General features: G+C 41.7%; 1 protein-coding gene across 4 annotated transcripts in view; it reads right to left on the bottom strand.

The window, feature by feature from the left end:
* The window catches only part of PATJ (PATJ crumbs cell polarity complex component), a 145,957-nt gene that overhangs the window by 98,461 nt on the left and 20,875 nt on the right, over positions 1-26,621 (bottom strand). For all 4 annotated transcript variants that reach the window (XM_082766434.1, XM_082766432.1, XM_082766433.1 and 1 more), the window contains 5 exons: positions 20,771-20,847; positions 17,944-18,000; positions 16,397-16,531; positions 13,761-13,925; positions 11,922-12,050 (listed from right to left, as the gene is read on the bottom strand). In XM_082766434.1, the coding sequence (XP_082622560.1) occupies positions 11,922-12,050; positions 13,761-13,925; positions 16,397-16,531; positions 17,944-18,000; positions 20,771-20,847 (563 nt within the window). The remainder of the gene's footprint in view (positions 1-11,921; positions 12,051-13,760; positions 13,926-16,396; positions 16,532-17,943; positions 18,001-20,770; positions 20,848-26,621) is intronic.

The raw sequence follows: 26,621 nt of genomic DNA, 5'->3' as shown, positions 1-26,621 counted from the left end.
TCTTTGCAAAACCAGGATCACGTTAGGACAGCTGTTTTGAAGTGAGGAGGGCGCTGCTTGCACTAGGAAGGCTTTGCTCATAGAGCCAAAGCAGCAAGTTTCCTTATCATTGGCTCATCTTGCCATGGCAAGCAAGGTTTATGCTGGCTCCCTAAATGGGTGAACGCTCTCTCAGCAAAGCTGCACCTTTGCTGACACAACAGCTTTCCTCCTATGACTTTCGCTGCCTTGGCTATATTGATTAAAAAAACCTGAACAAAACAAAACCAGCACTCATCCTTACTGATGCAGATAAGCTGACAAAGGTTTGCAAGCGAATGGCTGGCCCGGTAATTATGGCACTGGCTGAGAACATAGAGAAAGAAGCTCAAATCCCTGCTCTACCTGATCCAAAGCTTCTCTCCTTTTGGTTCCAGATAGAATCGCTGAAGCAGGACACGGGAATCCCACCATTAGCTTCTCGTGTACAGATATTCAAGGCCAGTGGTCGAGCCACTCCCTTTCTGATGACAAACAGTCCTGTTTCAATGCAAGTTTTCACTGAAATCAAAATATTTTGGCATCAATAAATCAGCTTGTGTTGGTAAGATTTAGTCTAGCTGTAAAAGTAGCCAACTGTAGTCCTGATGCTAACAACGAGAATGGTAAGAGTTCCTGCAAGCACACGCAGCTGCACAGTAAAGGGCTGAGAGCAGCAGGGTGAGCAGCACTGCCGTGCAACATCTCACACAGAGCCTAAGTCAGGTATCAGAACTGCTTCACAAAAAGCAGCAAAAGAAATCTGCTCAAGAAAGGGAACTGTATCAAAACCCATTGATCAGGCAAATACAAAACAAAGGTTATAATTTCACTGCTGGTTTCAAGCAGAGGGAGCTATTGTACAGGAAGAGAAGAGCAATGTAGGCTGCACGGTGACAGGGTTAAGCCTGTAATGCGGGCAGTGCTGTAACAGCCCCACATGTTCGTTACCGGCACCATGAATCACAACGCGACCGCCAGGAGGAATGCAACAAAAGCCACATGTGAAGACAGAGACCTACCGAATTTCAAGGTGTAATCACCGACACGTATCTCTGTAACTTAACGTGAGGGCGACTGCCACTGTGGGTCGCACCGTGCTTTTCTTACCAAAACAAAAGCAGCAATGGTATTTTGGGAACCTTGCCTTACAGTTTAAACTCGAACGCACCCTAAGGAACACCACCTGCTAAAACAAGACAGCAGCCGCTAAATTCACATTCACATCTTGTAAACAGTGAGTACAACTGGACAAACAGTGCTAGCAGCCAGCTGAAAACCAGATTCTTACTTTCTGTACAAAGTGCAAGAGACAACTTCCCCCCAGAGTGCCCTGATGGGCTTTGGGGCCACCTCCACAGTAAGAGACCCGCCAGAGCCATTTGAGGTCACTGAACGACGCTGACTGGGACTGCACGTGCCTACCCTGAGGCTCCTAATTCATTTCTCTTGCCTTCTGTTAAGCCAGATAATCATGATTTTTAGTCACTAGCAGTCGAGGTCTGCGTTTCAGTCTGCTTTACAGCAAAGAGTCCATTTATTTGGATGCAGTTTCCAGGCTGGGAAGAAACCCCGTCCCCAAGCCCAGCGCTGAGATGTTGCAGTAAGGGCACTTTGCTGGGATACAGCGGGGACTCCAGGTGGATAGCTGAAGCAGTTATCTTCCCACAAAAGCCTGTGTTACAGCAAGGAGGGAGTGTTAAGAGTGTTAAGAGTGTCCTCTTAAAATCGGCCTGAAATGGGGCTGGTACCTTTAGCAAGGAACTTGTAACCTCAGCGTACTGCACAAAGGAGCCCTTCGTGAACAACGAGGAGAAGGAATCGCACTGGAAAGTAAGGCTGTCCGAAAAACTCCTCACTCACAAGGCACTGATACAAATTCAAAAGAAAAAAAAAAAAAAAAAAGAAAAAAAAAGGATTACACATAAAAAAAAACCTGCAACTTGTATGAATAATGAAAGCTGACCACTGCTGTGCAGCAGCAGCAGCCCGGGATGCCGGCCTCCAGGTTACCCTTGGAGAAGGCAGCACGTTGTGGCTGTTGTCTTTCCCTTTGTGCTCGAGCCAGCCACGGAGTATATGAACTTGTTCAAAATAGTCACAATTTATTCACACTTAGCACACCGTATATTTAACTGCACTCAACCGGAGTTTTTTTCCCTTCCCCCCTACCGCTCCTCATCAAAATCCACCAATGTTTCCTGGAGGCCAGGTGTCAAATTTTTCTCCTCCTTTTCAGAGCCTCATTTGTTCTGGCTTCATTTAGCAGCGCAAAGAGTCAGGCAGGGGCCACTGCAGTTGCTGCCTCTGGGATCCCCGTGTTTGGAGCGGTACGAAGTCTCTTAAAAACCTGAGATCTGCTAAAATGTTAGGAGTCCCAGGGGCACGGAGTTAACAGAGTCCTACGTGCACTGCTGCCGGTGCGTAACCCCGCTGCGGCTCCAAGTCAGGGTCCCACCGGTGACGCTCACCTCCAGCATCCACGCTCCATGAGCTATCCATAGGACACAAGTCTGGAAATACAACCAGCATGGATTACCTCTGTCACACCGGAAAATTAAGATGATTTCAATCTCTGACAGCAGAGGTTTCTGCAGCAGCCCCCAGAGGGCACTGCAGGCCCAGGGCGCCCACCCCAAGCACCCAGCCAGGAGCAGGGCGCCGGGGGCCGGCGGTGCCGCGACTCGGCTGGATGTAAGCAGCTACCACATTTTCTGGGGTTTTGTTTGTGTTTTTCTTCTTTAAAGGCTCATATGAAAATGTAAGACAAAGCCGCGGGTGACTGACATTTACTGCACAAAGTCACTCTCACTCACTCGCAGGCTATATTAGTTTTGGCACCGTGCAAGATCTAAATTCAGCTCGCCTGACTTCCTAGAATATTTTAGCTTTCTTCAAGCAACAAACTGCCTGCTGCCACACAAACACTCCTCTGAAAACACACATCAAAAATAGCATGGCAAAGAATCCCAAAAGAAACAGTTTGAAACTTTTTTTCCCTGTACCAATTTTGATTTATCTGAACAATTTTACAAGTGCCAATTTGTATACTGCAGGTTTCGGCGAGAGAGCCAAAACAAACACATGTTAGAGCTCAGAGGTCAGAGCAACCCAGCTTCATTACATTTTGCATGGGACCACTTCCAGGTCTAACATACATATACATATTTAAAACTCTCCAGTCTGCACTCGAGTACGAGAGCAGACTGGAAGACTCCGCGCACAGCACTGCAGCAAGCTGCGCGAGGAGCACACAGACAGCAACAGCTACGAGGGCCAGACGAGCGCCTGCGATGTTCATCTTATTATCAGGTAGAAGGAAGTGCATGAAACCATTTACCTGTACGCTGAGTGTAATGGAACTACTCCCAGTAGTCATCCCGGCCCTCATTTTGCCAAGTGCCACTCGCTGCACTGCAGGACCCCCTCCACAAACGCACCGACAGCCAGCTGGGTGCAGGAGTCCAGAAAGAACCAACCTGCACCCTTCTCCAAGCCCTTAAATACTTCCTTACTCGAACAGAGAAGAGGTGGAACCAGGTCTGAGTGAGCCCCAATCCCCTCCTTAACGTGGCCTCAATTTAGGCTTGAGACCCACAGTTCAAACCTTCTGCTCATTCACTTCTGCAGATTTACAGGAGCCGGTCTTCAGAACTGCCAAAGGTACTCAAAGCCTAAAAAACCCCAAACCATCCCCAAGTAAGTAACCAGCTAGTTTTTGTTACACCCACCGTGCTTCACACTGCAGCCAGGGAATTCAAGATACCGTGGGCAAGCACGCTGAAACACCAAGTGTTTAAGACTTGTTTCTCCTGCTTCCACTCACATGAGACTGAAGTGAGCAGGACTGCAGAAGGCTGAACTTTGTTGTGATGTAAGGCAAAGCACTGGAAATAAAACGTAAGTGTTTATCGATCTGCAGAGAGGGAATAAGGCAAAGCATTGCAGAAGCTCTAGGGGACAGCCGGCATTAATCAAAACCTCCGCTGTGGGAAGTGTCAGCAAAGAAGCAGGAATCCACAGAGGGGGGGAAAAACAAAAAGCGAACCAGAGCCACACCCAAAGGAGAAGAGAGAACGGGAAAACAGGAGGAGGTGGCTCCAGGGGTTTCCCACAGTGGGTTTTCACTATCAGTGACCTGAAGTTGTTCAGGTGCTCTGCAGCAAGAACGAGTACTGTGGCCAGTGACCGCTCTGTCCGTCTGTCTGTCCATCCATCCATTGGGGCCAGCGGGCATGGCACAGCCGGAGCTCCTCGGCGGCGCACCCAGGCTGTGCTGCAGGCAGCCAGGACGAGCGTCCTCGGGGAATGGCCAGAAGAAAGAGAGCTTGCTCACGGCTGTTCTTCTCAAATAAAAAAGATGAAAGATAGGCACCGACTACGGCAGTCTTGAAAGCGGCACTGTGCGGTGGGCTCACGTGCACGTCGCTATCTTTTAATTTATCAAACTTTTCAATCAACCTGAGGTTTCATCCACCTTTCATATTTGCTCTCAACACAGCTAAAGTCACAGGGATTACATTCATTAGTCTCCTAATACCTCAGACTTTCAGACTTCCATCTCCAGAAAAAAAACAACACACTGAATGCTGACTACAGGGAAAAGCCATTGAGATAAGGGGAAAAAAACCCTGAACTCATAAGGAAATGGAAGAAAGCCACTGTGTGATGAGATAAAAGGGAGAGAGATGTGTGGGAATAGAGAAAAATACCACCGTGCCAAGGGAAAGAGTCATAACCTGCATAACCTGCAGCCAACGGGCTTAATGCACACTCTGAGCTTGACCAGCTTTCAGATTCAAACAGTCCCTGAACTAAAAATCCACCCAGATAGTCCAAAAATCTACCTGGATAGCCAAGCAGGCAGCTCCACAGGTAGGCACCCTGACCTCAGCCCTGTTAACAACCCATGGTAGCGCAGCACACGTTGTCAAACCCAGTAGAGTTCTCCATATGGAGACCTTGCATCCTAGAGAGCAGAAGACATGAATTATGGAAAAATTGCTAAAGGAAGAGCTTCAAAAGACAAGTAGGGAGACAGGGCTGGCTGGTGGTGGTAGGTTTTGTTTTCAGTCTTTTGTTTGTTTGATTTTTTCCTCCAACAAGTGGTTGCAAATAGTGACTTGGCAACAGCAAGGATGGTCGAGAAGACAGAAGGGTGAGAAAAAGGCTGCAGGGAATTTTGAGGCTACTGAGAAAACCAAGGGAGAACGGACACAAAAACTCCAAACGCAACAGTACTATTTGGATTTGGGGAGCAGCACCGCCCAGAAGGGTGAGGCATTAGGAAAACTGAATACCTCACAGCTTCCAGGAGCGTTCAGAGTTCTTCACACTTATCCAGCAGCACCAACACACACCTCGATCTCATCGGCTCACTGCAAGACTTGGAGCTGGCTGGGTTGAGCTTTTACGTGCCCGCTGCTCCACCATCTCCACGTGCTCACCAAAAGGCTAGCACAGCTTTTAGTTAAGCAGCCCTCCACCACATAATTTCCTCTGGTCTCATCTACATTATCTTACCCTTGGTGAGATTTCCTAAGTGTTTAATAGAAACCCTAACTACAGTTTTGGCCCTTTAAATACTCTGCTTCTCTTGCAGGCAGAAGACATCTGTGGAATAACAATGAATTTCTTTGGTTTGGGGTTTTTTGTTTTTATTAAACGCTATTCTTTCTAGCAGGAAATGAAAAAGAACAACCAGATTGGTAGAATTCGGGGGAACAGGGAAAACATTTCTAAAGGTTAATAATAATACTGCTCAGTATTTACTTCAAGGATATGTGACAAACCAAAGCAAACCAGATGTTCTAAGTAACACTCTGCTCTCTCTGCACACGCAGGTATTGTTCCCAGCAGTGGCTGTTGCAGCTCACAACAGACGGGCTCTGTGTGTAGGAGCATCACCCCCAGGACACGCCACACCGCTCCATGCACAGGATCCCTTCGTACCTTCTCACCCCAAATCAGACTGATGATTCCCTCCAGCCCAACTTCAGGGCATGCCCAAGCCCTAAAGTGCCTTCCTGCATCCCAGTTCCTCGGCTTCTCTACCTAAGCACTGTATTCCTGTGCATGTCTGTACCTCACGCTGAGATACACAGGCTCTTTGATTTCTTATTAACGTGGTTTCTGCTCTCCCAACGCCTTTAGTGCTGCTGTCCTGAGGTTTGGAAACCACTAATCACGAACATCCTAGAAACTTCACCAGGAATGTGCTCGGCTGCATTCACCAGCTCTTCAGTCCTGAAAAGTAGTATTTAAGCCGAACTCCAAGAGAATTTTTCAAAAAGCTACACTGAATTCAATACATGGCACACTATTAAGAATCATTTTACAAATGAAGCAGCTTAATATGATTTAAAGGATGCAGAACTTTCCCATAGGGGGAGAGAAGCAAATCCTCCGTGAGATGAGTACCAACACAGTTGGTACTGAGGCTTACAGAACTTTGATGTTAATGAATGTGGATGGGTTGTAGAGATGGGAGAAAAGCTGCCTTTATCAGTTTCCCCAGTACCAAGCTGATAGCCATTGTAAAACTGCTTTTTAATACAGCTGTGCCGCTTTTGCAAGTGAGCCACAGGTTTCCATCACATGATCAGGTGAAAATGTGCTTAACAAGGACATGAATATGCTGCTTTGTTCGTGACAAACTTATCGCAAGACAGACAAAGCTCAAATTATCACAAGAGGGCAAATGTTTAGGCAGCGACTTGTCCAAACATTCCAGCCTGCATCTCGCTGTTGGACAGCCCAAAATAGGAAAAAAAATCTAGCTGGATACCACCTTCCACAAATAAGACAGTTTGCTTTTCTGTGACTCTACATCTGGAGTCTGTTTGTTTGGGGTATAAGAAGCAAAAAAAAAAAGATATTTGGAGACACTTAAATTGCTTCACTTCCTGTTGTGAATGACCGCGCAGCGATTTTGTTGTAAAAAAGAAAACGCTCGTTTCCCATGCTCCCTGGGAAAAGGGCAGAACAGAACCTGCTGAATGTGCAGCGAGAAAGACTTCAGCTCAACAGCGAGAAAAAGAAATAACGATAATGAAGACAACCCCAGGAATAAGGCAGCTGTGGAGTCCCTGTAGCCAGATCACAGGAAAAACCCGCTAAGCACTGACCCAGGAGGTGAAGGCAGGCACGCTTCATGCTGCCTCAGGTCTGGGTAGCACGATGTGCTGGTGTGGACGTGCCTGGTACCACCTGCAGGGATGTGCAGGTATTTACACCCACCTTGGCCCCGTGAGCTCCTGACCCCCAGCTCTCTGGGGCAGCCGGGTGCTCGGGGACTTGCCCTCCAAGCACAGCATCTCCCAGGCGATCCTACAAGCCACGTCAAATGTCAGCCCCCTCCACTCCAAGCCTCGTCCTCTCTAGTTTCACACACTTAAAACAGCTGCTTTAAAATACTCCGACTTCAAAGCACAGTAAATTAAGCTCCACATAAAGTCCATTCAGCTTTTTGTTTAATTTGATAAAAGCTCATCAGACCCTTCAAGTTGCCTTCTGGTCAATACTGCCTCAAGAAATCTGCAACTCAGCTACCTGTGGTTTTTCCGATATTTCTGTAAAACAGCACTGACAGAATCCCTTTGCCTGCGTGCACCAGGTCTTTTCTAAACACTGTTTCAGGGCTACACAAAGTACCCTTTACACTAATGGGAGTGCTTTTCTCTCTTAAAGTCTTCATCTTGTGTGATTTTCCTTCCCTCTCCCTCTCACCCCCTGGGACCGCAGCTGTTTTTATTCGGCATTTCTCCTGCATTTAACCTGCCGACACACCGTGCCCTCTTCCATCTTCATTTCTTTCTACGAAAAGGGGCTGGTCTCAATAACAACAGCTCAGCTCCTGACTTGCAGGCTCGGAGGTTTAGCTCCAGGCTAGACAAAGTTACCAACAAGCTGGAAGCTTTCAAACCCGCTGGCGTAGCCCCCTGCATCACAGATGATCCCAAAGCGCTCTCCAAGCTGCGCGCCGGGTCCCTCACTCACCATCAAAACCCGCTTGCCGCTAACTGTGCCAGCAACACCACATAAAAGTTAGTTAAGAGGTGAAAAAGAGAGCAACTCCTCCAAGTGAAATTACAAGGAAATTACGGGAGGTAGAGTATATTGCTTCAGAGAGAAGTTGGCCCGAGGACCGAGCAGCACACCTTTTTAATGGCCGGGGGGGGGGAAGGTCCTTGCTCGAGGTGGAGCCGTACCAGGAGGCTGCTGCTCGGTCCCTGGTGGCACGATGCGAGGCCTTATCGCCACCGAAAGCGTGCTGCAGGCCGAGCCTCCCTCAGCGGGCCCGGCAGCCAGGCTTTATCAAGGCAAAGCACTGCCCTGCCTGAGAGCTTTGACAAGATCCCAACACAGCGGTGACAATGGGAAAATACACAGAAGGTTTCTTTCTAATGCCTCTTCGACGCTCGTTATTTAAATAAGCCATCACGGTGGGAAGGGGAAAAAAAAAAATCCATTGAAAGCAATCATTTCAAGAAACACAGCCTGAGATCAGCCCTTCCCATCTACCTCCCCCCTCAGCAAGTATCAGCCTTGCTAGCAAGGAGCCAGTTTCAAAGATTTTAACATTTCCTGCTAAGTATTTAGAAATTCAGAGATCCGTCAAAAAGGGAAAGAGATCTTTTTGTACACAGTGATCCTGTGAAGCTGAACACCACAAATACAGCCCTGTCATGACAAAAAGGCTACATCTACTCTAGGTCTCTAACGGCATCCCAAAGTTTTAGGAACACCTGAACAGCCCTCCAAAGACGGCCTTAATTAATAAATAAATAACAGAGAAGGCTCTGTTTTGAGCACCTAAATCCCTCAACACGGACAAAAGAAAACACAGGACAAAGCAGCAATACCATTGATTTAGCATAATTGGTATAATTAATTTGTAATTAGTTCATTAAAATATATAGGCATTGGAATTATGCTTGTGCATTTCTGGGAATATCCTGTAAGCCACTTGGGATATGCTTATCATTTGTTTGATAGATGAAACATTATTAGAAAGACAGCCCATTAAAAATTCATATACCAGAGTAATAATTTCTCGATCTCAGCACTCAGTTTTCTAAGTACTCAGATGCCTCTTCTACCCCGCTAAGAGTTTTCATTAATACTGTTTGTTCAGAGCATGACACGGGGACTGCAGTGTTTCAGACAACTGAAGCACGACATCCTTTACCCCAAGCATGATGTCTGTTTTGAGAAAACAGATGACAAAAGGCATTCATGATATACTAGGAGAACATTCAGCACCACGCCATATCCTATAATCAAAATTAAGATGGAAAGGTGAAAAGCCTTGTGCTTCAAAATGCTTCAGAGAATTTAGTAGTAAAATACTTGCAGGGCACCCCGAGCAGCCCAGTGTCTAATTAGCATTCGTCCACTTCTGCAGCACATCTGGCTTTGCTCATTGGCAGAGCAGACCCCAGCACAAGCATGTCTGGAGGAGCAGCAGGCTTCAGGGCTTCTTAAATACTGCAGATAACAGTCACGAGTCCCCCACAAGCAGCGACTGAAATGGGCTGGTATACACCAGTAGTGCAACCCAGAATATTCACATCCCCTCTGAGCTGGGCACCTAACACCAAAGTTTCCTTAAGCTTCTATAACAAACAGAGAGAACCACTTTGAGTGTAAACCTCAGCACCAAGAACAGCCCTTCTCAGACTCACCTCTCAAAAAGTCATTCCCTCCCAACACTGCCTCCACCAACACTAATGGGAGTCTAGAAGGGTTGGTTTGCCACTGATGCACCTCTCTGAGATGCATGAAGCTAAGCCACATGCATATTCATCTCAGATTTGCTCGAGTAATCCTATGATTTTTTTTAGATGAACAGTGGATATAAGTGCAAACAGTGTACTTGCCACTAGAAGCCTTGAATCTCTTTTCACAAAACAAAGAGTACGTGGCTCAAAGCTTTCATTATTTTTTAAAAGGGTAATTAAAAAAAAAAAAAAAAAGTCAAAACCAGAGTTGGATATCCAGATCCTTTAAACCACAATTATAAACTTCACTGTAATTTTGTGCTTTTCAGCAAACTTGCTTTAGCAATTCTGAACAGTCTCCCAGTAACCACACAAATTTTTCCTCCCCTCTAATCTAGCACGGACTATTACTTGTTTTCTTTGCCCTGCACTCAAGAATATGATGGATATATTTACATAAATGCACACACAACCACAGATATCTATATAAAAATTAATCTGCAGATGATAAAAAGTGTAGAAGATCTAAGAGGCAAATCCCAAACAAAAGAGCATACTTTATGCACAAATATCTTGTCTTGAAATTATAAAGATCTGAGATTAAGTGGTTTACCACTCATTTAGAATTGATTAGAATATATTTAAATTTAGCAGAAAGTATCACAACATTGCTCATGTATTTGCATCTGTGAATAAGTAAATAAAAAGCCTGTTATTAAAGCCTTCATTAATTCTGATTATATGAGAACTTAAAAGCAAATCTGTGTATTACTGCTCTGTAAAGACTCCTAGCAACTCTACAGTAAAGCTGGCACTGTAACACAACATGTGTCAGTGAAAATGACTAACAGGATCTATTTTCAGTAATCTTAAATCACACTGGTAAAATATAGAATTAATGGTTTTGCATAATACTTCAGATATTTTTTACTTTAATTCACCCCCAATTCATGTCCTATTGTATCAAAAGTATGATTGAATTTTATATCACTTGACATTTATGCAGAACAGTTGAATACATTTTATTGAACTATAATGTTAAGGCAGCACTCAGATGTGATGTGTATATTATTATGAAGAGTGATCCAACTGTTTTATTTCCTTACAAGTATGATGGTTACAAGTTAAAAAATATACCCTGTTGACTACAAAAAATAACATTTCATTCTGATTTCAGATTTTGAGTTTCTATACATTCAATTGAAGCCAATATTTTGGAAAGAAGGATTAACTATGGAAGAATTTTCCTCCAATTAAACACTCTTCTGTTGATTTCTAAAGAATTTAACAATTAAGCATATAACCTGCACAAAAGTGTTTCTTCTTGGACAAATCACTTTTAAGCTATAAATGGCTACTGAAAGGTTTTTTTGTTTTGTTTTGTTTTAATGCTGAAAATTCTACCTTCATCTCCAGCATGCTAGTTTAATAGTTTAAGCAGGGAGGCATAACTGAAAATTTTGTTAATTAGGTTCTTTGATCACTATTATACTAATACATTAAAGAATTCATTAAAGCAAATTTATATTTTACAGAAACTTAAGTTTGTGACACAAATTCACCTGTGAGCCCTGACATTCCCTTTTGACTGTGAAGGGCAGTCATGGTAAAACTTTAACTTCATAAACTCTCCTTTGAAATCAGATAGCTTTGCTTTTATGGCTTGATTCAATGCCTCAAATGGTGAATCTTTCCACGACTTGAGCGGGACCACAGACTGCAGACTAGCATTGCATTTATAAATAAAAGTGATCTGGCGCAGCGAGGGCAGAAAGAAAAAAAATAATTAAATATGGTACATAAAAAGTGATGTTGCAATACCTAAGAAAGTTTCCTTGCACTCTCATAACTGAGAAGTCATTCTAAGTTAAAACAAAATAAAACAAACAAGGAAAATCAACTCCCCCAACATTTAGCCGTTAAATTCAGAGTTATGAGGCAGAGTTTGATTAGAAATTTTGCACTTTATCGCAGTCAATAATCAGACTAGTTTTGAATAAGCTGCACACTATACTTTATAGAGTTGGCCTAGAAATAAATTACTTTTCCCTACAGAGTTTCGAGGCCAAAGCTCCAAGGTGATGACTTGACCCAATAATCAACATCACAAAACACTTTAAGGCACCATATAAAACAAAGGATCAAAGGAATTTTTAATCTTTAGTGATACAAAAAGTATACCTGATAGTCTAAAATGCTGAATCCTAAGCCATTTTTGTCTTTCTCTAGTTCAATAACCTTCACATCAGGAGACCATAATGCTAATTCCCCTTCTTCTTCTTCAGGATTAATGTCTTCCTCAGGTTTCACCTGAAAAATAAAAACTCTAGTTCAAATACTATGCTTTGGAGTTCTTTACAAGCACTATTAAAAGTTTGGTTATTATTAATGGGTAATACATGCCCTAAAATATGACCTTTTACTGAATTACAACTTCTTTGAACACCAAATCCAGTTTTAGATAGCGGTACCTTCTCCAACTTGCTGCCTTGTATACTCCCTTGCTCCTATGCCTATATGTTCTGAGCACTGCAGCCCAACCTGGCACATGAATACCTACGTATTAGACAAATTAGTCGTAGCAACATTACTAACCTGTTACATGTTGATGAACCTCAGCTGTCCCATTAGATGCATAAAGGAAAAATAAATGTCTTAGCATAAAAGGTTTAACCAGTCACAGTCAACTTATGGAAAGACCAGATATTAGAGAGATGTTCAGACACTTGTGGCATTAAATATGTAGACAACAATCTCTAAAATTGTAACTGTAAGTGCTATCTTCCCCCCCCCCCCAAACAAAACAGTTTCTTTCTTTTACACCTCATCAAAAAAATTGTGAAAGAGGCATAGTTACGCAATTTAACTGTTCAGAACAGCTTCATAAACACATCTTCCAAAAAGGCATCTTTTTTTGTCTAACTTAAAATGCATGTTCTAACCTATATGATAGTTTACCAATACAATCTTTACAAACTATCAATGTATGATGTCACAAGAAAAAATGTTACAACTGTAACTTCACACATTTAATTTCATTTCTTTGGACAGATATGTCTAGCACACAGAGCACTACTATGATGCAAAAGGAAGGATTTTCCCCTCACACACACGCTCCATCTTGTTATTTTGTCAAAAGAAAGCAGAAATATTGTGAAACTACTCTATGGAAAACGTGACCTCCGTTCATCCTGTATTGCCTTATGGCAAAGATAGGCAACTGACAGTCTACACATAGAAAATGTTCTCTAAAACGCAGGATCAAAAAACCACACTGGATCAAGTTGCATTTGCAACGCAAAGGGCCTTTTACAAAAAGGCATGATACTGTGCACCCTACTCTTCCATGAGACGTCCATATTTCATGTTTAACTCTCCTCCCAGAAATCCTAGCTTACAGGAGATTACATCAGAGAAGATGAGAAATCAAGGTGTAAATTCATTTTATAAATAGGAACAACCGTTACAAGCATCAAGCTCTAGTTTGAGACTTTAAGGCTTCTGCAATGGAAAGAAACACTAAACTTAATATTTTTCCAGTTCTATAAAAAACCTACTCAGAACATGGAAGTAATCAGCTAATGGGGGCAAGGATGTGATTTAGTGTAATTCAAAGCTCTCACTCACCTATTAGGTGTAAGAATGATGAATGGGATGTACACAGTCAGCATGCTAGCTTGGTGATTTACCTACCTTGTATTTATAGTACAACGAAGTTTCTCATGACCAACCTGTATAAACTGCAGTAAAAGTAACACTGCTGCAAACATGAACCATCTTTCAATGAAACACCAGCAGCCACTTACAAGCCCAAAGTCACTTAGAAGCCCAAAGGTAGCTGTACATGACAACTGAATACAAAAATGACTTGTATAACTACAAATATATTTTAAGAAATGTTAAGACTGCTGAAAAGTCTGGATCAAACAACAAAAGAAAACTCTGTCTCTCAGAAACATGCACTTTCCCAAGGCAAAAGTTGTTGTCCTTACACCTAACTGAATGACGTGAGAAGTCTACCTTTTGTTCTGGAGGTGAAACTTCCACAATGGGTTCATCCAAAAGAGACTCACTGCCATCATCAAAAAGTCGCCGACAGCAAACCATCGTAAAAGGAGGTGGCACTTCTTTCAGAAAGGTGATTGCCTCACGGCGTGACCTTCCATACAGCTGAACCCCATTTACCTGCACAGGAAGCAAAACACATCCACACTAAGTTATTTAAAAGGATGTCAACCAGATTCTTTTATTATTTTTGTCTATTTGTCTTTCCCAACTGCATATGAAAATCTACTTTTACCAAGGGATTCCAGCAAAGCTTGCATAGTTTTATTAACACATGCTTCTTAAGTACACATGCATTATTATAAATGTTGAACTTCATCTGCAAGATCTTGTGACTTCTGCTACATCACATCTCTGCTCTCTTCAGCTTCCTACAACTCTTCTGCTCACCACTTTTTCTACTCCAAAGCTTTCCTGGCATTGTTATTTCATATTCACCTGCTTCTCTGATGGGCTTTTTTTTCTTTTTTTCTTTTTAGCACTAGGCTCATTTGTTGAACTTTAAAAAGAAAAATTCTATTTTCCAATTTTCCAAGAAACCACAGATCTCCCTATGCTTTAGATGGGCTCAGTTTTGTACAAGACCACACTGCAATCTCACTTTAGACATCATTTTCTTTTTTTTCCCCATCTTTTCTTCCTACTTTTTACAGTGTAAATGTAGCTTATACTGCTGAGAAACATAGAGTTTCTCTCCTCCTAAAAGCCAACTAAGGAGAAAATTCAAAGTGTAGCTCGTCTCCAACATGGTAAGATGAACTGCCACATTTTTTTCCTGTAAGAATTGCAGCAACTGCTGAGCTATCAGGCTAATCCATTAGTTAATTATTTAAACAGAAGTATCTACGCGTAAGGATTTTTTAATGCATTGAGAGTGGCAGTGTGGTGGAAAGTTACCAGCATTTCTCAGCATATTGTGATTGATGGAGAAGAGCTACTGTGCACTCCCAAGCAGACTTGGGGACTCCCATTTCTTCTTTTCAAGCTGCCAGAAATAAGCCTCTAAACACACAAGGTGCCAAATACCCCATTCAGTTACCACAGCCCTGTAGTTACTTGCACTATCAAATAGGAGTCAGTGAAATTTCAACTAACAAAACTGGGACACAAGGAAGCAATTTACTCCTAAAAAAGAACACAATGAAATTAGTTTAAACTAGAGAAAAAAAAAATAATAATAAAAAAAAACCACCATGCTTTCTATCATAATTCAAACACATCATTAAAAATAATCAGCATTCAACCCTCTGCATATTAAAGAAAATTCCTGTACTGATCACATTTTAATCCCGACTGTATCAGGCCCAGGTAGAGCTGCTTGTTTGGGGAATGTGGCTGTCACTTTTTCCATTGCAAACCCATACTTAAAGGGATTTATAACTTGGCTGCAAAAACACACTCTGGGCTAAACCTGGCATACATAGCTTTAGCCCTGGAGCACATTTTTATTTTGTTGGTTATTTTTTTTCCAGCTACAGAGTAGAAAAAAAAAGTATGCTCACTAGGTCTGAACATATCTGTGAACTTAATTGTAAACACACAGTAATAAGTAGAATTGTTTAAAATATATACAATTACTGTTCCCTAAGTTACTCTATAGCACTCTTTAGCATATTGCTTTTAGTATACAATTTTTTGTTTAGTGGCCAAGAAATTTAAACAACACTTTCAGCATTCCATTAATCCCTTCCTTCAGGAATCAAGATTTCCTCCATTAAGTGATAACTGAAAAAAATGTTTTAGGTCTTATATCAGTATAAATTTTTGATGTTAAATGGTGAACAACAAGTAAAGGCAATAGAGCGGTGCAGCTACCAAATTAATCTTTCAGAAGGCCTAATTCTGTTCCCACTGATGTCAATTAAATGTTCTTTGCATCCACTAAAAAAAACTCAAATTCAAAACATTCCACTAAGAGACAGTGTTCAACAGGAAATGTTAATTCCTATCTGCAGGCTGAGGTGTTGACAGTTATACATACACACACAAAACAGATAATATATTTTTAATACTATTAATTGCCTATTTTTCCTGAGCTGATGGGTCCAGCCTGATTCTGATAACTTCAAAGGTGTCCCAATACCTCTTTATATGTATTTAAACAAACCGATATACTACCTCGAACACGATTGTCTTTCAACACTCAACCACTAAGTTATAATGCTTAACAGGAACCATTCTTTCTGAGACTGCTGTAAATTTTTTAGAAGTGACAAATATTAAGAAAGATTACCCACCATGCAGAGTGCAAAAGCTAATGCTAAATTGCTCAAAAGGCTGAAGGATCACAGATACAAGTACATTCAATACATTCTCTCTACCCTTATGACTCCTGATAATCATATTGAACACTTCAGAAAAAAGCACGAAGTCACTAAGAGGTCACAGGAAGTCACCGTTCTGTCCATAAAGGAGGAATGAAATACTGAAGAAAACAACTGTGAGACTTCCAAAGCTCTGCTCTAGCTGCTTCCACAATCAACTCTTTAATTTAACTACTGCACACGCTGCAGACAAACTAAAAATTAATACGAGTCTTTTAAAGAAAGATTAAAGAATATATTAGTGGTTTTTTTTTGTTTTGTTTTTACCTCTAGAAGTTCATCCTCCAGTTGCAGAAGACCAAGTGTTGCAGCAGGGCCATCTGAAGCAATTGATGAGATGTAATGATGCCCATCAAACGTGTCAAGCTCAACTCCTAATCTCAAAGTGTGGATGGGTAATAGCTGTCAAAAAATGAGGCAATATGCATCTGTATCTACCACAATGTAAACACATTTGAGAGTCAACAGCTCACCAAATGAAACAAAACACCCAGTGGGATGATTAAATCTTCAATTGACCTCATCTGTGTTATAGCACAAGGGTCTATCATTTCTCTTTGTAAACCATTTGCACAAGTCAAAACAACCTGTCAGTCCTTTGGGGGAAAAGGCAATTTGCACTGTACTCTGAAATAATGTTAGCATACTGAAAAAAATGTAGGGAAGACGAGTACCACCTAAAGTCTATCCTACCCAAAAGGTGAGTTTCAACAAAGCTGACAGAAATTCCATCATCACCACTTTATACTAGGTCAATAATAACAGGACCAGCTGCCTTGTTCCTTGAGGATCTGCACTACTTTGGAGGTAGAAAAAGTATCCATGAAGAGCCCCCTGCAAACATCTAACAGTACTGGCATCCTTATTTCTGCAATGTAAAAATCAATCACTTTGTGTTAGCCTTTTCTCAGGTTGTTTCCCCCCCTCCAGGAAGCCTCCAATCATGAGTGTCTTTGTATTAGGAAGACTAGCATAAAAGTGATGCCTTATCCAGAAAAGACAGCAGGAATCATGGCAATCTGGGGAGAGGAGGTAAAGATAATCAGTAGTTATCTGATTCTTCAGGTTGGCAATTTTCTGACTTTTTATTCCCAAAGTTGAAACACTCACTCTCCTTTGGTTTCCCCAGTTTATTTTGAATATTCAAGTCAAAGGAGTAAGCCATTGATCCTTAGCATATCCTCACAACCATTGCTTGATTATGTGCTTGTGGCCTTTCCTCACTAAGACATCCCCACGAGCATACAAATGGATCACTTACAAAAATTTCTTTTGCACAACATTAACATACGTATCAGGAACATTTATCAAAAGTTTCAGAAGACAGAAATTAATTTCAGCCCTGACCATTCCAACTAAAGGATGCCCCACAAGACAGGATGATTATGGCAAATCCCTCAGCAGGACCACAACACTGTTAGCAGAGTTTCAACCTCTGCTTCATCCTGTAGTGACTTTCAACAACTATTCCATAACTGAATTTTAATACAATTAAGTACCTGACAATTTGAGTCTTACATGTGTACATCCTTTTTATGCCTTTCCTTAAGCTTCATCTTTTTTCTTTTTTTCTTGTTTTTGTTTGTTTGTTTGTTTTAAGGTGCATTTTTCTTTTTTTAAGGTGCATTTGCCCATACTATGAAAAAGTTTTGGACCAATCCAGAAAATAAGCAGGACGTGGACAGCCTCTTTTGGGAAAGCAAGACTGGCAGAAAGCTGGAACCTCTCAAAATTTCTGAAATACACAAATCTTGAATTTTGAATCATGCCCTCCTGGAATTATTCTGCCATGAAGGAAATCATGCAAGTCATACCTTTGAGTACTTCTGGAGCTCTGAGTCATCCGTAATGGGCATATCCACATTCACAACCTAAAAATTGTACAGCATAACAGTTTTCAACAGCAGGACAATAAAGACATTACCAGAATTGTCAATTCTGGACCAAAAAAAAAAAAAAAAAAAAAACAACCAAAAAAAAAGAAAAGCTATATTTAAACAAAGTCATATTGATGCAAAATAATTTTAAACGAGTGTCAGAAAAGTGTTTTAGATGCACAACATTTACATTTAGGAATGTTGTGATTATGCACTATTAGCAGACCCTAACATTATCCTATTCTTGAAGTCTGAACGACGATTTTAGTCAAGTCCAGTAATCCTGTATAAGCACAAAATGCCATTATGTTTGACACAAATACGCACAGCAACTCGCCAATCAGAATTTGAAAAGTATGATAGCTTAAATTGTTATTACTTCAGGCTACAGAACAGCCATCTACCATCTAGACTAAACCACAATCTCTTGCAGCATGTTTCTAACATGGCTTGAAATACATTATTTTAATTACCAAATTTGAATGGAAAACGGATCATTTAGGACTCGGACAAGAAATCCCTTCAGCGTACCTTTAGTTTATTTATTTGAATAAAATAACCATAACGTTTACCACCAATTTTCTTGCAATGTTCTTCCTTAATAGAATTTATCTGTAACCTTAGAGGGTTATTTATTCAAATGTTAATTGTAGTGAGATGAAATCTATAGTGATCCAGGGCCCAAGGTTGGAGCTTGGGATACTGAAATTGAGCATGTCTGGGAGGATTGCTACACTTGTTAGAACTGGAAACATAAATAGCCTTGCAAAAATCAGGTAACTGTTTCCTTCAGGCTCCTTTTGAAGTTTCTAGTTTTACAAAGTATCTACAAAGCAATGTTACCTCTCTGCTTTTTCTTTCAGCTTAACTTTAAATAAGGCTCCCAGCATCCTGTTTTCCAGTATTGAGGGTGTTTTTCCCAAAAGACAGAATCCATTTGGTGTCTGTTCAGTTGTAACTAAATGAATCTATGACTGATAACTCCTCCGCTTGGCTCTTCACGGTTAGGTACTTGGCAACAGATACCACACGGCCATAAATCCCCACACGGGCTCCTAGGGTCTCCTTCCACTTCAGCAGGATCTCAGTTTCGTTCCCTGAGTTGGTGCCACAGAGGATCGGAAACACAGAGGCCGCGAGTGACACTAAATCCTCTCGTCAAACAGCTAGGGAATAGTGGGGGGAAGGACTCCAACTTGCGGTCACCTTCAGGGGAGGTTCAGGGAGCTGAGTGTAGGGGTGAAGCAGTGTGAACAGGGGCTGAGCAGGCTGAACTCAAGCTAAACGCTGCTACAAACACAGCCAAGCACGACCTGAGGGAGGCTCAGATAACAAAACCCGGAAGAACCCAAAACCGACTTTCCAACCAGTCTGCCATAACAGTTTCCTTCTATTATTTAACAGGCCCAACTATTAACATTTTAACAACTATTAACACTAAACGGCCTCAACTCGTGCCAGGGGAGGTCCAGAGTGGATATTAGCAAGCATTTCTTCACAGACAGGGTGGTTAGGGGCTGGAACTGGCTGCCGAGGGAAGCGGTAGAGCCACAGACCCTGGAGGGATTTAAGAGGGGCATGGAGGTGGTCCTCAGGGCCACGGTGTCACCACAGACTTGGCAGTGTTTGGGTGATAGCTGGACTTGAGCTACAGGGCCTTTTCCAACAGAAACGATGCTATGATTCTCACTCCTGCCATCCCACTGGCGGCAGCTCAAGAAGAATTAGGATCAGGCAGTTTCACACACTAAGCAGGTTTTCGTCCTCTGCGGGAAGCGCGATAGTGCTAAGGGAAGAAATATCAGACTCCTGAAATGCAAGGATGGGAATATCAAGCAACTGAAGTGGGCAGCCAAACAGATTTATTACATCATGTACATAATCCTATACGAACTTCAGATCTTAAAGGAGTGCTAATGGAAAGAAGAGAAGCAAGTTTCTCAAGACAATTCTTAAAGCTACTTTAAATCTTCCAGCGAGCAATTGGAATGATGGCTACTCCGAGTAGTAAATATAAGTGTCTCTAAATCAATTGGACAAGCAATGCAAAGACAAACAGGGCATTTTGGTGGTGGCAGTGAGAATTCCTTAAGGCTTCAGAAAGAGCATTGGCTGGAGACTTTTATCTGCACTCCCTGGCTAACACAGCCCTGAAAAGCAGTACTGAATTACAATTTCAGTCAACTCCTTATGACAGTTCATCAAAATAATCTTTTGCTTGGCAATCATTTAATACGAGGTGAAGAAATATCTAATAGGCACTGGCACCATAAAGTTACACTACCTTGGATTACTTGTTATTTTCCCAGTATGTTTGAAAATCATTCTTTCATTCTTCTAATAAAATCGTAAGATTCTTCATGAAACATGGGAGCTCTACTCTGAGCCATTTTTTCCCAGTGCACAATAAAACAAACAGATCATAAATGAAAAGATGTGTTATTTTTGTGATTTAAGTGGCTGCTGTGATGTAGATTTAGAAGGACAGCTGATTTTTTTATACCCCTGTTTCTGTCTAGTTTCTATATAACAATAGTATCCATATAAACAGGTTTTTAAAATATATTAATTATACAATTTCTGTATTTCAGCCTTGATGTTAATGGAAGCAAAATTTGATGTTACTGATCTGTTCCAAACACTGAGCTGTTCTATAAACAGCCTGTAATGATAAGCTCACAGATGTGTAATTAAAAAAAAATAAAAAAGAAAAAACACAAAAAACAACACATACATGAGTGTAGTTCATTGAAAGATAACATACCATAACTTCATATTCAGGTCCCAGCAGGTTTTCCCACTTGGATTTCAGCTCATATGCTGGAGGAAATGGGACTCTTCCTAAATATGAAAGCAAGTATTAAATTTACAAGCACATTTTACATTCAGAAGTACATTTGCTTCTAAATACTTCAATAAAAATTCAGTGTAAATAAAAGATTACAGGGAATAATCACAAAAAGGAAATTGCATTAAGCTGAGTCTATCAGTGCAAATCAAAAACGACGCTCTTAGGAAAACAATGCAAAATGTCAGCTAGTGCTAAAGTGTGATTTATTCAACTGAGTGGCAGAAGAGGTGATGCTTGCGTTGATGAGATGTGAGTTCTGTACCATATAGTACTGTAAATAAATCATTCTTTCAGGCTGCAAAATAAATTTCACACAACTGCATAATTTGTTGCTATAAAACTGCTTGCCACTCCAAGGGAGCATTATCTCCCACCAAAACGAAGCCCCTTAAGAAGCAAAACACCTGACAAGATATTGCTGGTATCAAGGAGCTGCGTAAGCACAATGCAGTCATACACTTTATTTATGCATTTGGCAGGTATGTCTAGTTTAATTAGGCCAGTAAGTAACATGAGCTTTAATATAAGCTCCAGTTCCAAACCAGTCTTCCGTGGGAACTTGGCTATCTTGACATTTATATCTTTTCAGCTTTCTTACTTATGCAACCAAGGCAGTATTACATTCATGTAAGACAATTTGACAGAGCTAGACAGCAGAAAATGACTGGCTGCCCTGCGTTTGACCTCAGCCAGAAGCTCAGCACACATATAAAGTTCCACGCTGAAGCAATGTTAACTGGTAAGAATCAAACTTTAAAACAAATTCCATCTAGCAGCCACAGCAGCAGCAACTGGGGTCTGAATTACTGAAAACTGACTTTTTTTTTTTTCTTTCCCCCCCCCCGAGTGGCTGCAATAGTTTGTCAGATGTCTAGACGAGGCACAGACCACTTGGTACTGCCGATGTCACTCTGAAATTTCGGATGTAAATTACCACCTCACATTTTGCGCACAAACTAGCAAGCAAAATACCTCGGGGGGGATTCTGAAGACACCAAGAAGCTCAGAGCCTACCTACAAGGAAAAGCCAAGACAAACGGCATGCCTAACTGCCTTTGCTTTCAACACCTTCACAGATTGCAAAGATGAAACACGTGAGCTTTGCAATAGGATCCTCATTACATCATTTTATAACTTTGAAGTTTTCCACTCATTAAAAATAAGGATTTAAGTTAACTTATACAACATAATTATATCTCTTCCATCACTTTCTGTCATGCCAGATAGGCAAATTCTGTCTGATCTGCACCGAGAAACTACTTTGCAAAGAGCCTAACAAGTCAGATTTCTCTTGGAAATATCCAGGGCACCTTTAAACATAAGGCTCAAGGAGATTCAGATATCCAAGGTTTCTCCAGCAATTCAAGTAACTATTTGCTGTCATCAAAACCAAACCCCACCAATAATAAAAACTTGGGCTTTTAAATACAGACCACAGTTCTCTTTGAAATAAATTATCTTCTTTAAAAAGGAAAAGCCAAGCTGTCCTGAAATTCTGGGCTGTGACTTGAGGCTTTTTCCTCCGTTTGAATTTAATTGAAGTTTCTAAAGGGAAGTCATCTTTGTGAGCTGTTATCAAGCGCAGGCTGATCACTATCTTTACTTCCCAACTGTAGCAAAGACAGAGCACCAGCACATCTTTCTACTCCTTCTATTTGCAAAAATGCATAGGGACAAAAATTCATTGATTTCTTTTGCTGCTCTTACAAAACTATCACATGGACACACAGCACCTAGGCACCTGCAGTCCCCTGTGTAGCCAGATGTGGATTTTCAAGTTCACCTGGAGTAATGAACCTTAGGGTCAGGCTCACAGTTCAGTTCAACAACTGAAAGCTGTGTTCAGTTGGCTGAATACAGATTTCTCTGTCATTTCTTGAACATGATACCAGAATCCACGGGTTGTTCAGAGCAGCTGTTGATGCACGTCCCCATTTGAAGTTGCCCCCCTTCTTCCTTTCTAACACCCTCTGAAGTCTTTGCTTGTAACTTCTTCAGAACCATGGAAGGTTGGATGAAGGGCCTTGGATTAGATATATTTAATTTCAATGGTATCACCCAAGCCACTTCAAATGCTCCTTTTTCCCCCCAAACAGCTTTTTCCACATGGCAGATCGTAGGAAGTTGCTTTTTTAGTCTCTCATCCAGCTGGATTTCTCATGACCTGAGATATGTACCTCTTCTGGAATGTATAAGGCTTCAGAAATTAAAACGCTTCCCAGAGACAGCTTTCATTTGCAACAACTTCAACATATAATTACAGTCCTGTCCCTCTGCCTGCACTTCCATACAGTTTTTCCCTTCTTGTTAGATAGTGTCAAGAATAAAATGTAAGTGTATTGTAAAAATCATCTTTCCTGGTCAAAATTGCTGGCATCTTCAAAACTGGAATGCTTTCTTCTTACAATCTCTTCCAAATTTCACGAACTCACAAGGGTGTGTCCTGTGCTCTACCACCCTTCAGTAATGCATCACCTTTATCTTCCCTGCTGCTGGATGTTTTTCTCCAGACATCTTTAAGCTCCTGGCTAACATCATCATATCTTCGGGTTTTTGAGTACTGCTGCAAGGCAAAGGGAAGCAGTTCTGCCCAGTATGCAGTCTTGCAGATGCAGCTGTTAAGTTAATTGCCTGTAGTCTGCTAGCAGAAAGTTTCAGGCCTCATGCACATTGCATCCTAAACCATGTTGCCTTTGTAACAGCACTGTTTAATCATGGTTTTGCCTGGCCAGAATTAGTATTTAATACCTCTCCAGGAAACACAATTTAATAAGAATTTCACACAACTGGGCTTAAAAGGAAGTAATACATATTTTTATAAAACATACCTTTTGCATTAAACTTTTTAAAAGCATTTCCAGAGTTTAGTCAGAGCCTTAAATTAGCAGTATTTACTTTAGCACCATTATAATGAAGTGTCCATCACCATGTCCAAAATAAGCACCTATCTTTGGAATTTAAACTTGGCCACTAAATTCTACTTGGAGGTGAAATCTTATACATCGTATTTCAGTATGAATAAAATTTGCAACTAAGTATTTCAACCTTTTAACAAAGATATATACACACACCTATTTTATAGCTGCAAAAAGCTTTTGCAGTGCTTTGTAACTTTAAGGGTTTTTTCCCCTATGAAAAATCAGTTTAATCAAACAATGATACTTGCTTATTGTTTCATTGAAGGCCACTGATTCCTTACTCGGTTTGAAAACCATGCCCACTTCATATCCTGTAGGTCCAAGGAGGACCAGCACTACCAGATGGTATCAAGGGCAATATCCAGCTGCAAACAAACAATATCTGCAGCATTTAAATGTTGGCATCCCAAAACACACTCCACATATGAACACCTTAAGCTGTATTACCCAGGGTAAGTGGAGCTCGGACACACAGGAGAACAGAGAAATCTGTAGTATCCTTGCTGCGTGATGCACTGGGTAACGCAGTGCACATACACCACGCTGCTTCTGCAAGCAATCAGCACGGGCCCAGCCAGGAGCTAGGAATTCCAGGCAGCGAAGTATTTGCCAGAGCCGGGTGCATCTGCACCATACTCCAGAGTGCTCCAAGAAAAGGGATTACGAGGTTGGCACAAGGTTAGAAATGAGGGGGCGCCACGCATACACATATAACTTGGTTACAAATTCCTTTAGAAATTATGGGGTTTGGAGAATTTATGGAGAGGCAATGGATCTGTATCTGTAAGTCTGGATATATTGTGGAAATGGCTCAGAAATACACTTGGATCCAAGCTGACTGTTCGGAGCACAGAGACCACTAAGGCATATCTAGATAATGTACCTTGAGACTAAGAGAGTTTGTTAGCTCTAAGCCAGGTAAAAGCAATTTCAGTTCCCCACGTAAACTGATCCTGGCACTGATAGACCACATTTGCACAGCACGAGGTATTAGGTAACAAATTCCTCCAAAAGTTCTCTTTGCATCGGGGCAGACATCTGCTGCCTGTGACACAAGATAACCCAACCACAAGCCATCAGGAACTGAGTGCAGAGATACTGCTCACTCCAGTAGAAAAAGAAAAGACTTTATGCACAGAAAGTTCCACTGTATTTGGAGAAAAAAAAAAGGACTGGGTAAATGACACAGGACAGTGTGTGTTCCTCTTCTAGTCTCTGGCATAGCGAGCCCAAGTCCTCCTGGCTCTTCTGCCCCTAAATACATCCTACTTCTAAGTCCTTAACTTTTTCCTCCAGTGTAAATACAAATCAATATGTGCTTTTCCACTCCAACTGCTAAAACAATGCTTTGATAACCTTAAATCCTAGCTACTCAGTCACCTCTGTTTTGGCTTCCTATTTCTGGGAACATGCAGAAGTCACAACAAAGGATGTCTGGTTATAAGGCTTGGACAGAAAAGTAAAACAGAATGGAGCATAGGAACTGCTAACATTTCTCTCATTTCCAGGTTGTCTTTAATACTGACAGATCTTACAGTCATAGCAAAATTGTTATTCATTGACAGCCATAATTTAGACTCCTCTATTGCATCTACATATCTAAGAAACAAGGCATAAGGATAATTTATGCTGACTTCAACACAAGCTGTAGAAATTCACCCAGAAGTTCCTGTAGATGAGGCCAGAAATCTGTAGAGGATTTGAAGCATGCCTTCTGGAAAGACCTCCAGCCTTGATTCCCAAGTCAGCTAAAAACCAAAGCAAGCCATGCCTTTGTGATCTGTCGCTATGCCCAACTGCCTTTTACTGCTAAAAACGCACGCCTAATTTCAACACCCATCCGGCCTCCAACTCCAGCCATCAGGTTTTATTGTGCCTTTGCCAGACCAGAGATTCTCGTCCTCCTACATAGGTACGTAGTCAAAAACTTCCCAGTTCAGCTAGAAAGCTCAGGACAAGCAAGAAATTGCACGTCTAGAGTCTGAACTCTAGTTTCCAACAGTAGGACGGGAGGAGGCAGTACTCAGCAGTATCGCTACTACCAGATAAATCAGTTGGGTCTCAGAAGGAGCAGACAGCAAGAAGAGGCTCACTGCCAAGTGGGAAATCTCACAGGAGATGGACAGAAGCTGTGCTATGCTTTCTGCTTCTCCAGCACTCCAGGAAATATCAGCGACCAGCAGCACTACAAGCAGGATAAGCAAAAAGGAGCAAGGCAGTTATGTGGCACTTGGTACATGGTTGAGACTGATGCTCCGTGTGGAAAATGACTTAAAAATAGAGATGTCACAAGATGTGATTCCCCGTCCCTGCTGCTGCAGTCCTTCGGCAAGCCCTACTCAGTCAAATCTTCTGAGAGAAGATCCTGTGACCTGAGCTGCAGCCAGCAAGAGGCCAGGTCAAGGAGCTCAGGAGGTGGGTTCTGATCAAGTTGCAGCAGTGCCGGAACAAGGAGCAAGTAGGCATCAGGGATGATGTACGGGAAAACGAAAGAATATTTTGAAAAGACTGCAGAGGTGAAAGCCTAAGACCTGCAAGGGCTGGAAGGAAGATACGACTGAGGCAACATTGAATCACAAAGCAAATGTGAATTCCCAAGAGGGTAGAAGCTGACTCTGACTTGTGGCAGAAGGAGAAATGCTTCATCGCCATGCTGTTCACTTTGCAGTTTGGTTCAGGGACCTGACAGCAGAGGAGGATTACAGAAAATTGCAGGCAGAACACCTCATGTCAGCAGAGAGGGATGAGGGATAGAAAGAATTGCTGAACTGGAGGAAGTCAGCTCTGCAGAGCTGATGAGATTCATTCCAGAGTATTGAAAGGGCTGCAATGCCACCGCATGTAAT

The sequence above is a fragment of the Aythya marila genome, assembly GCF_965140915.1.
Source record: "Aythya marila genome assembly, chromosome: 8".
NCBI lineage: Eukaryota > Metazoa > Chordata > Aves > Anseriformes > Anatidae > Aythya > Aythya marila.
This window is presented reverse-complemented; position numbering and strand designations above follow the sequence as displayed.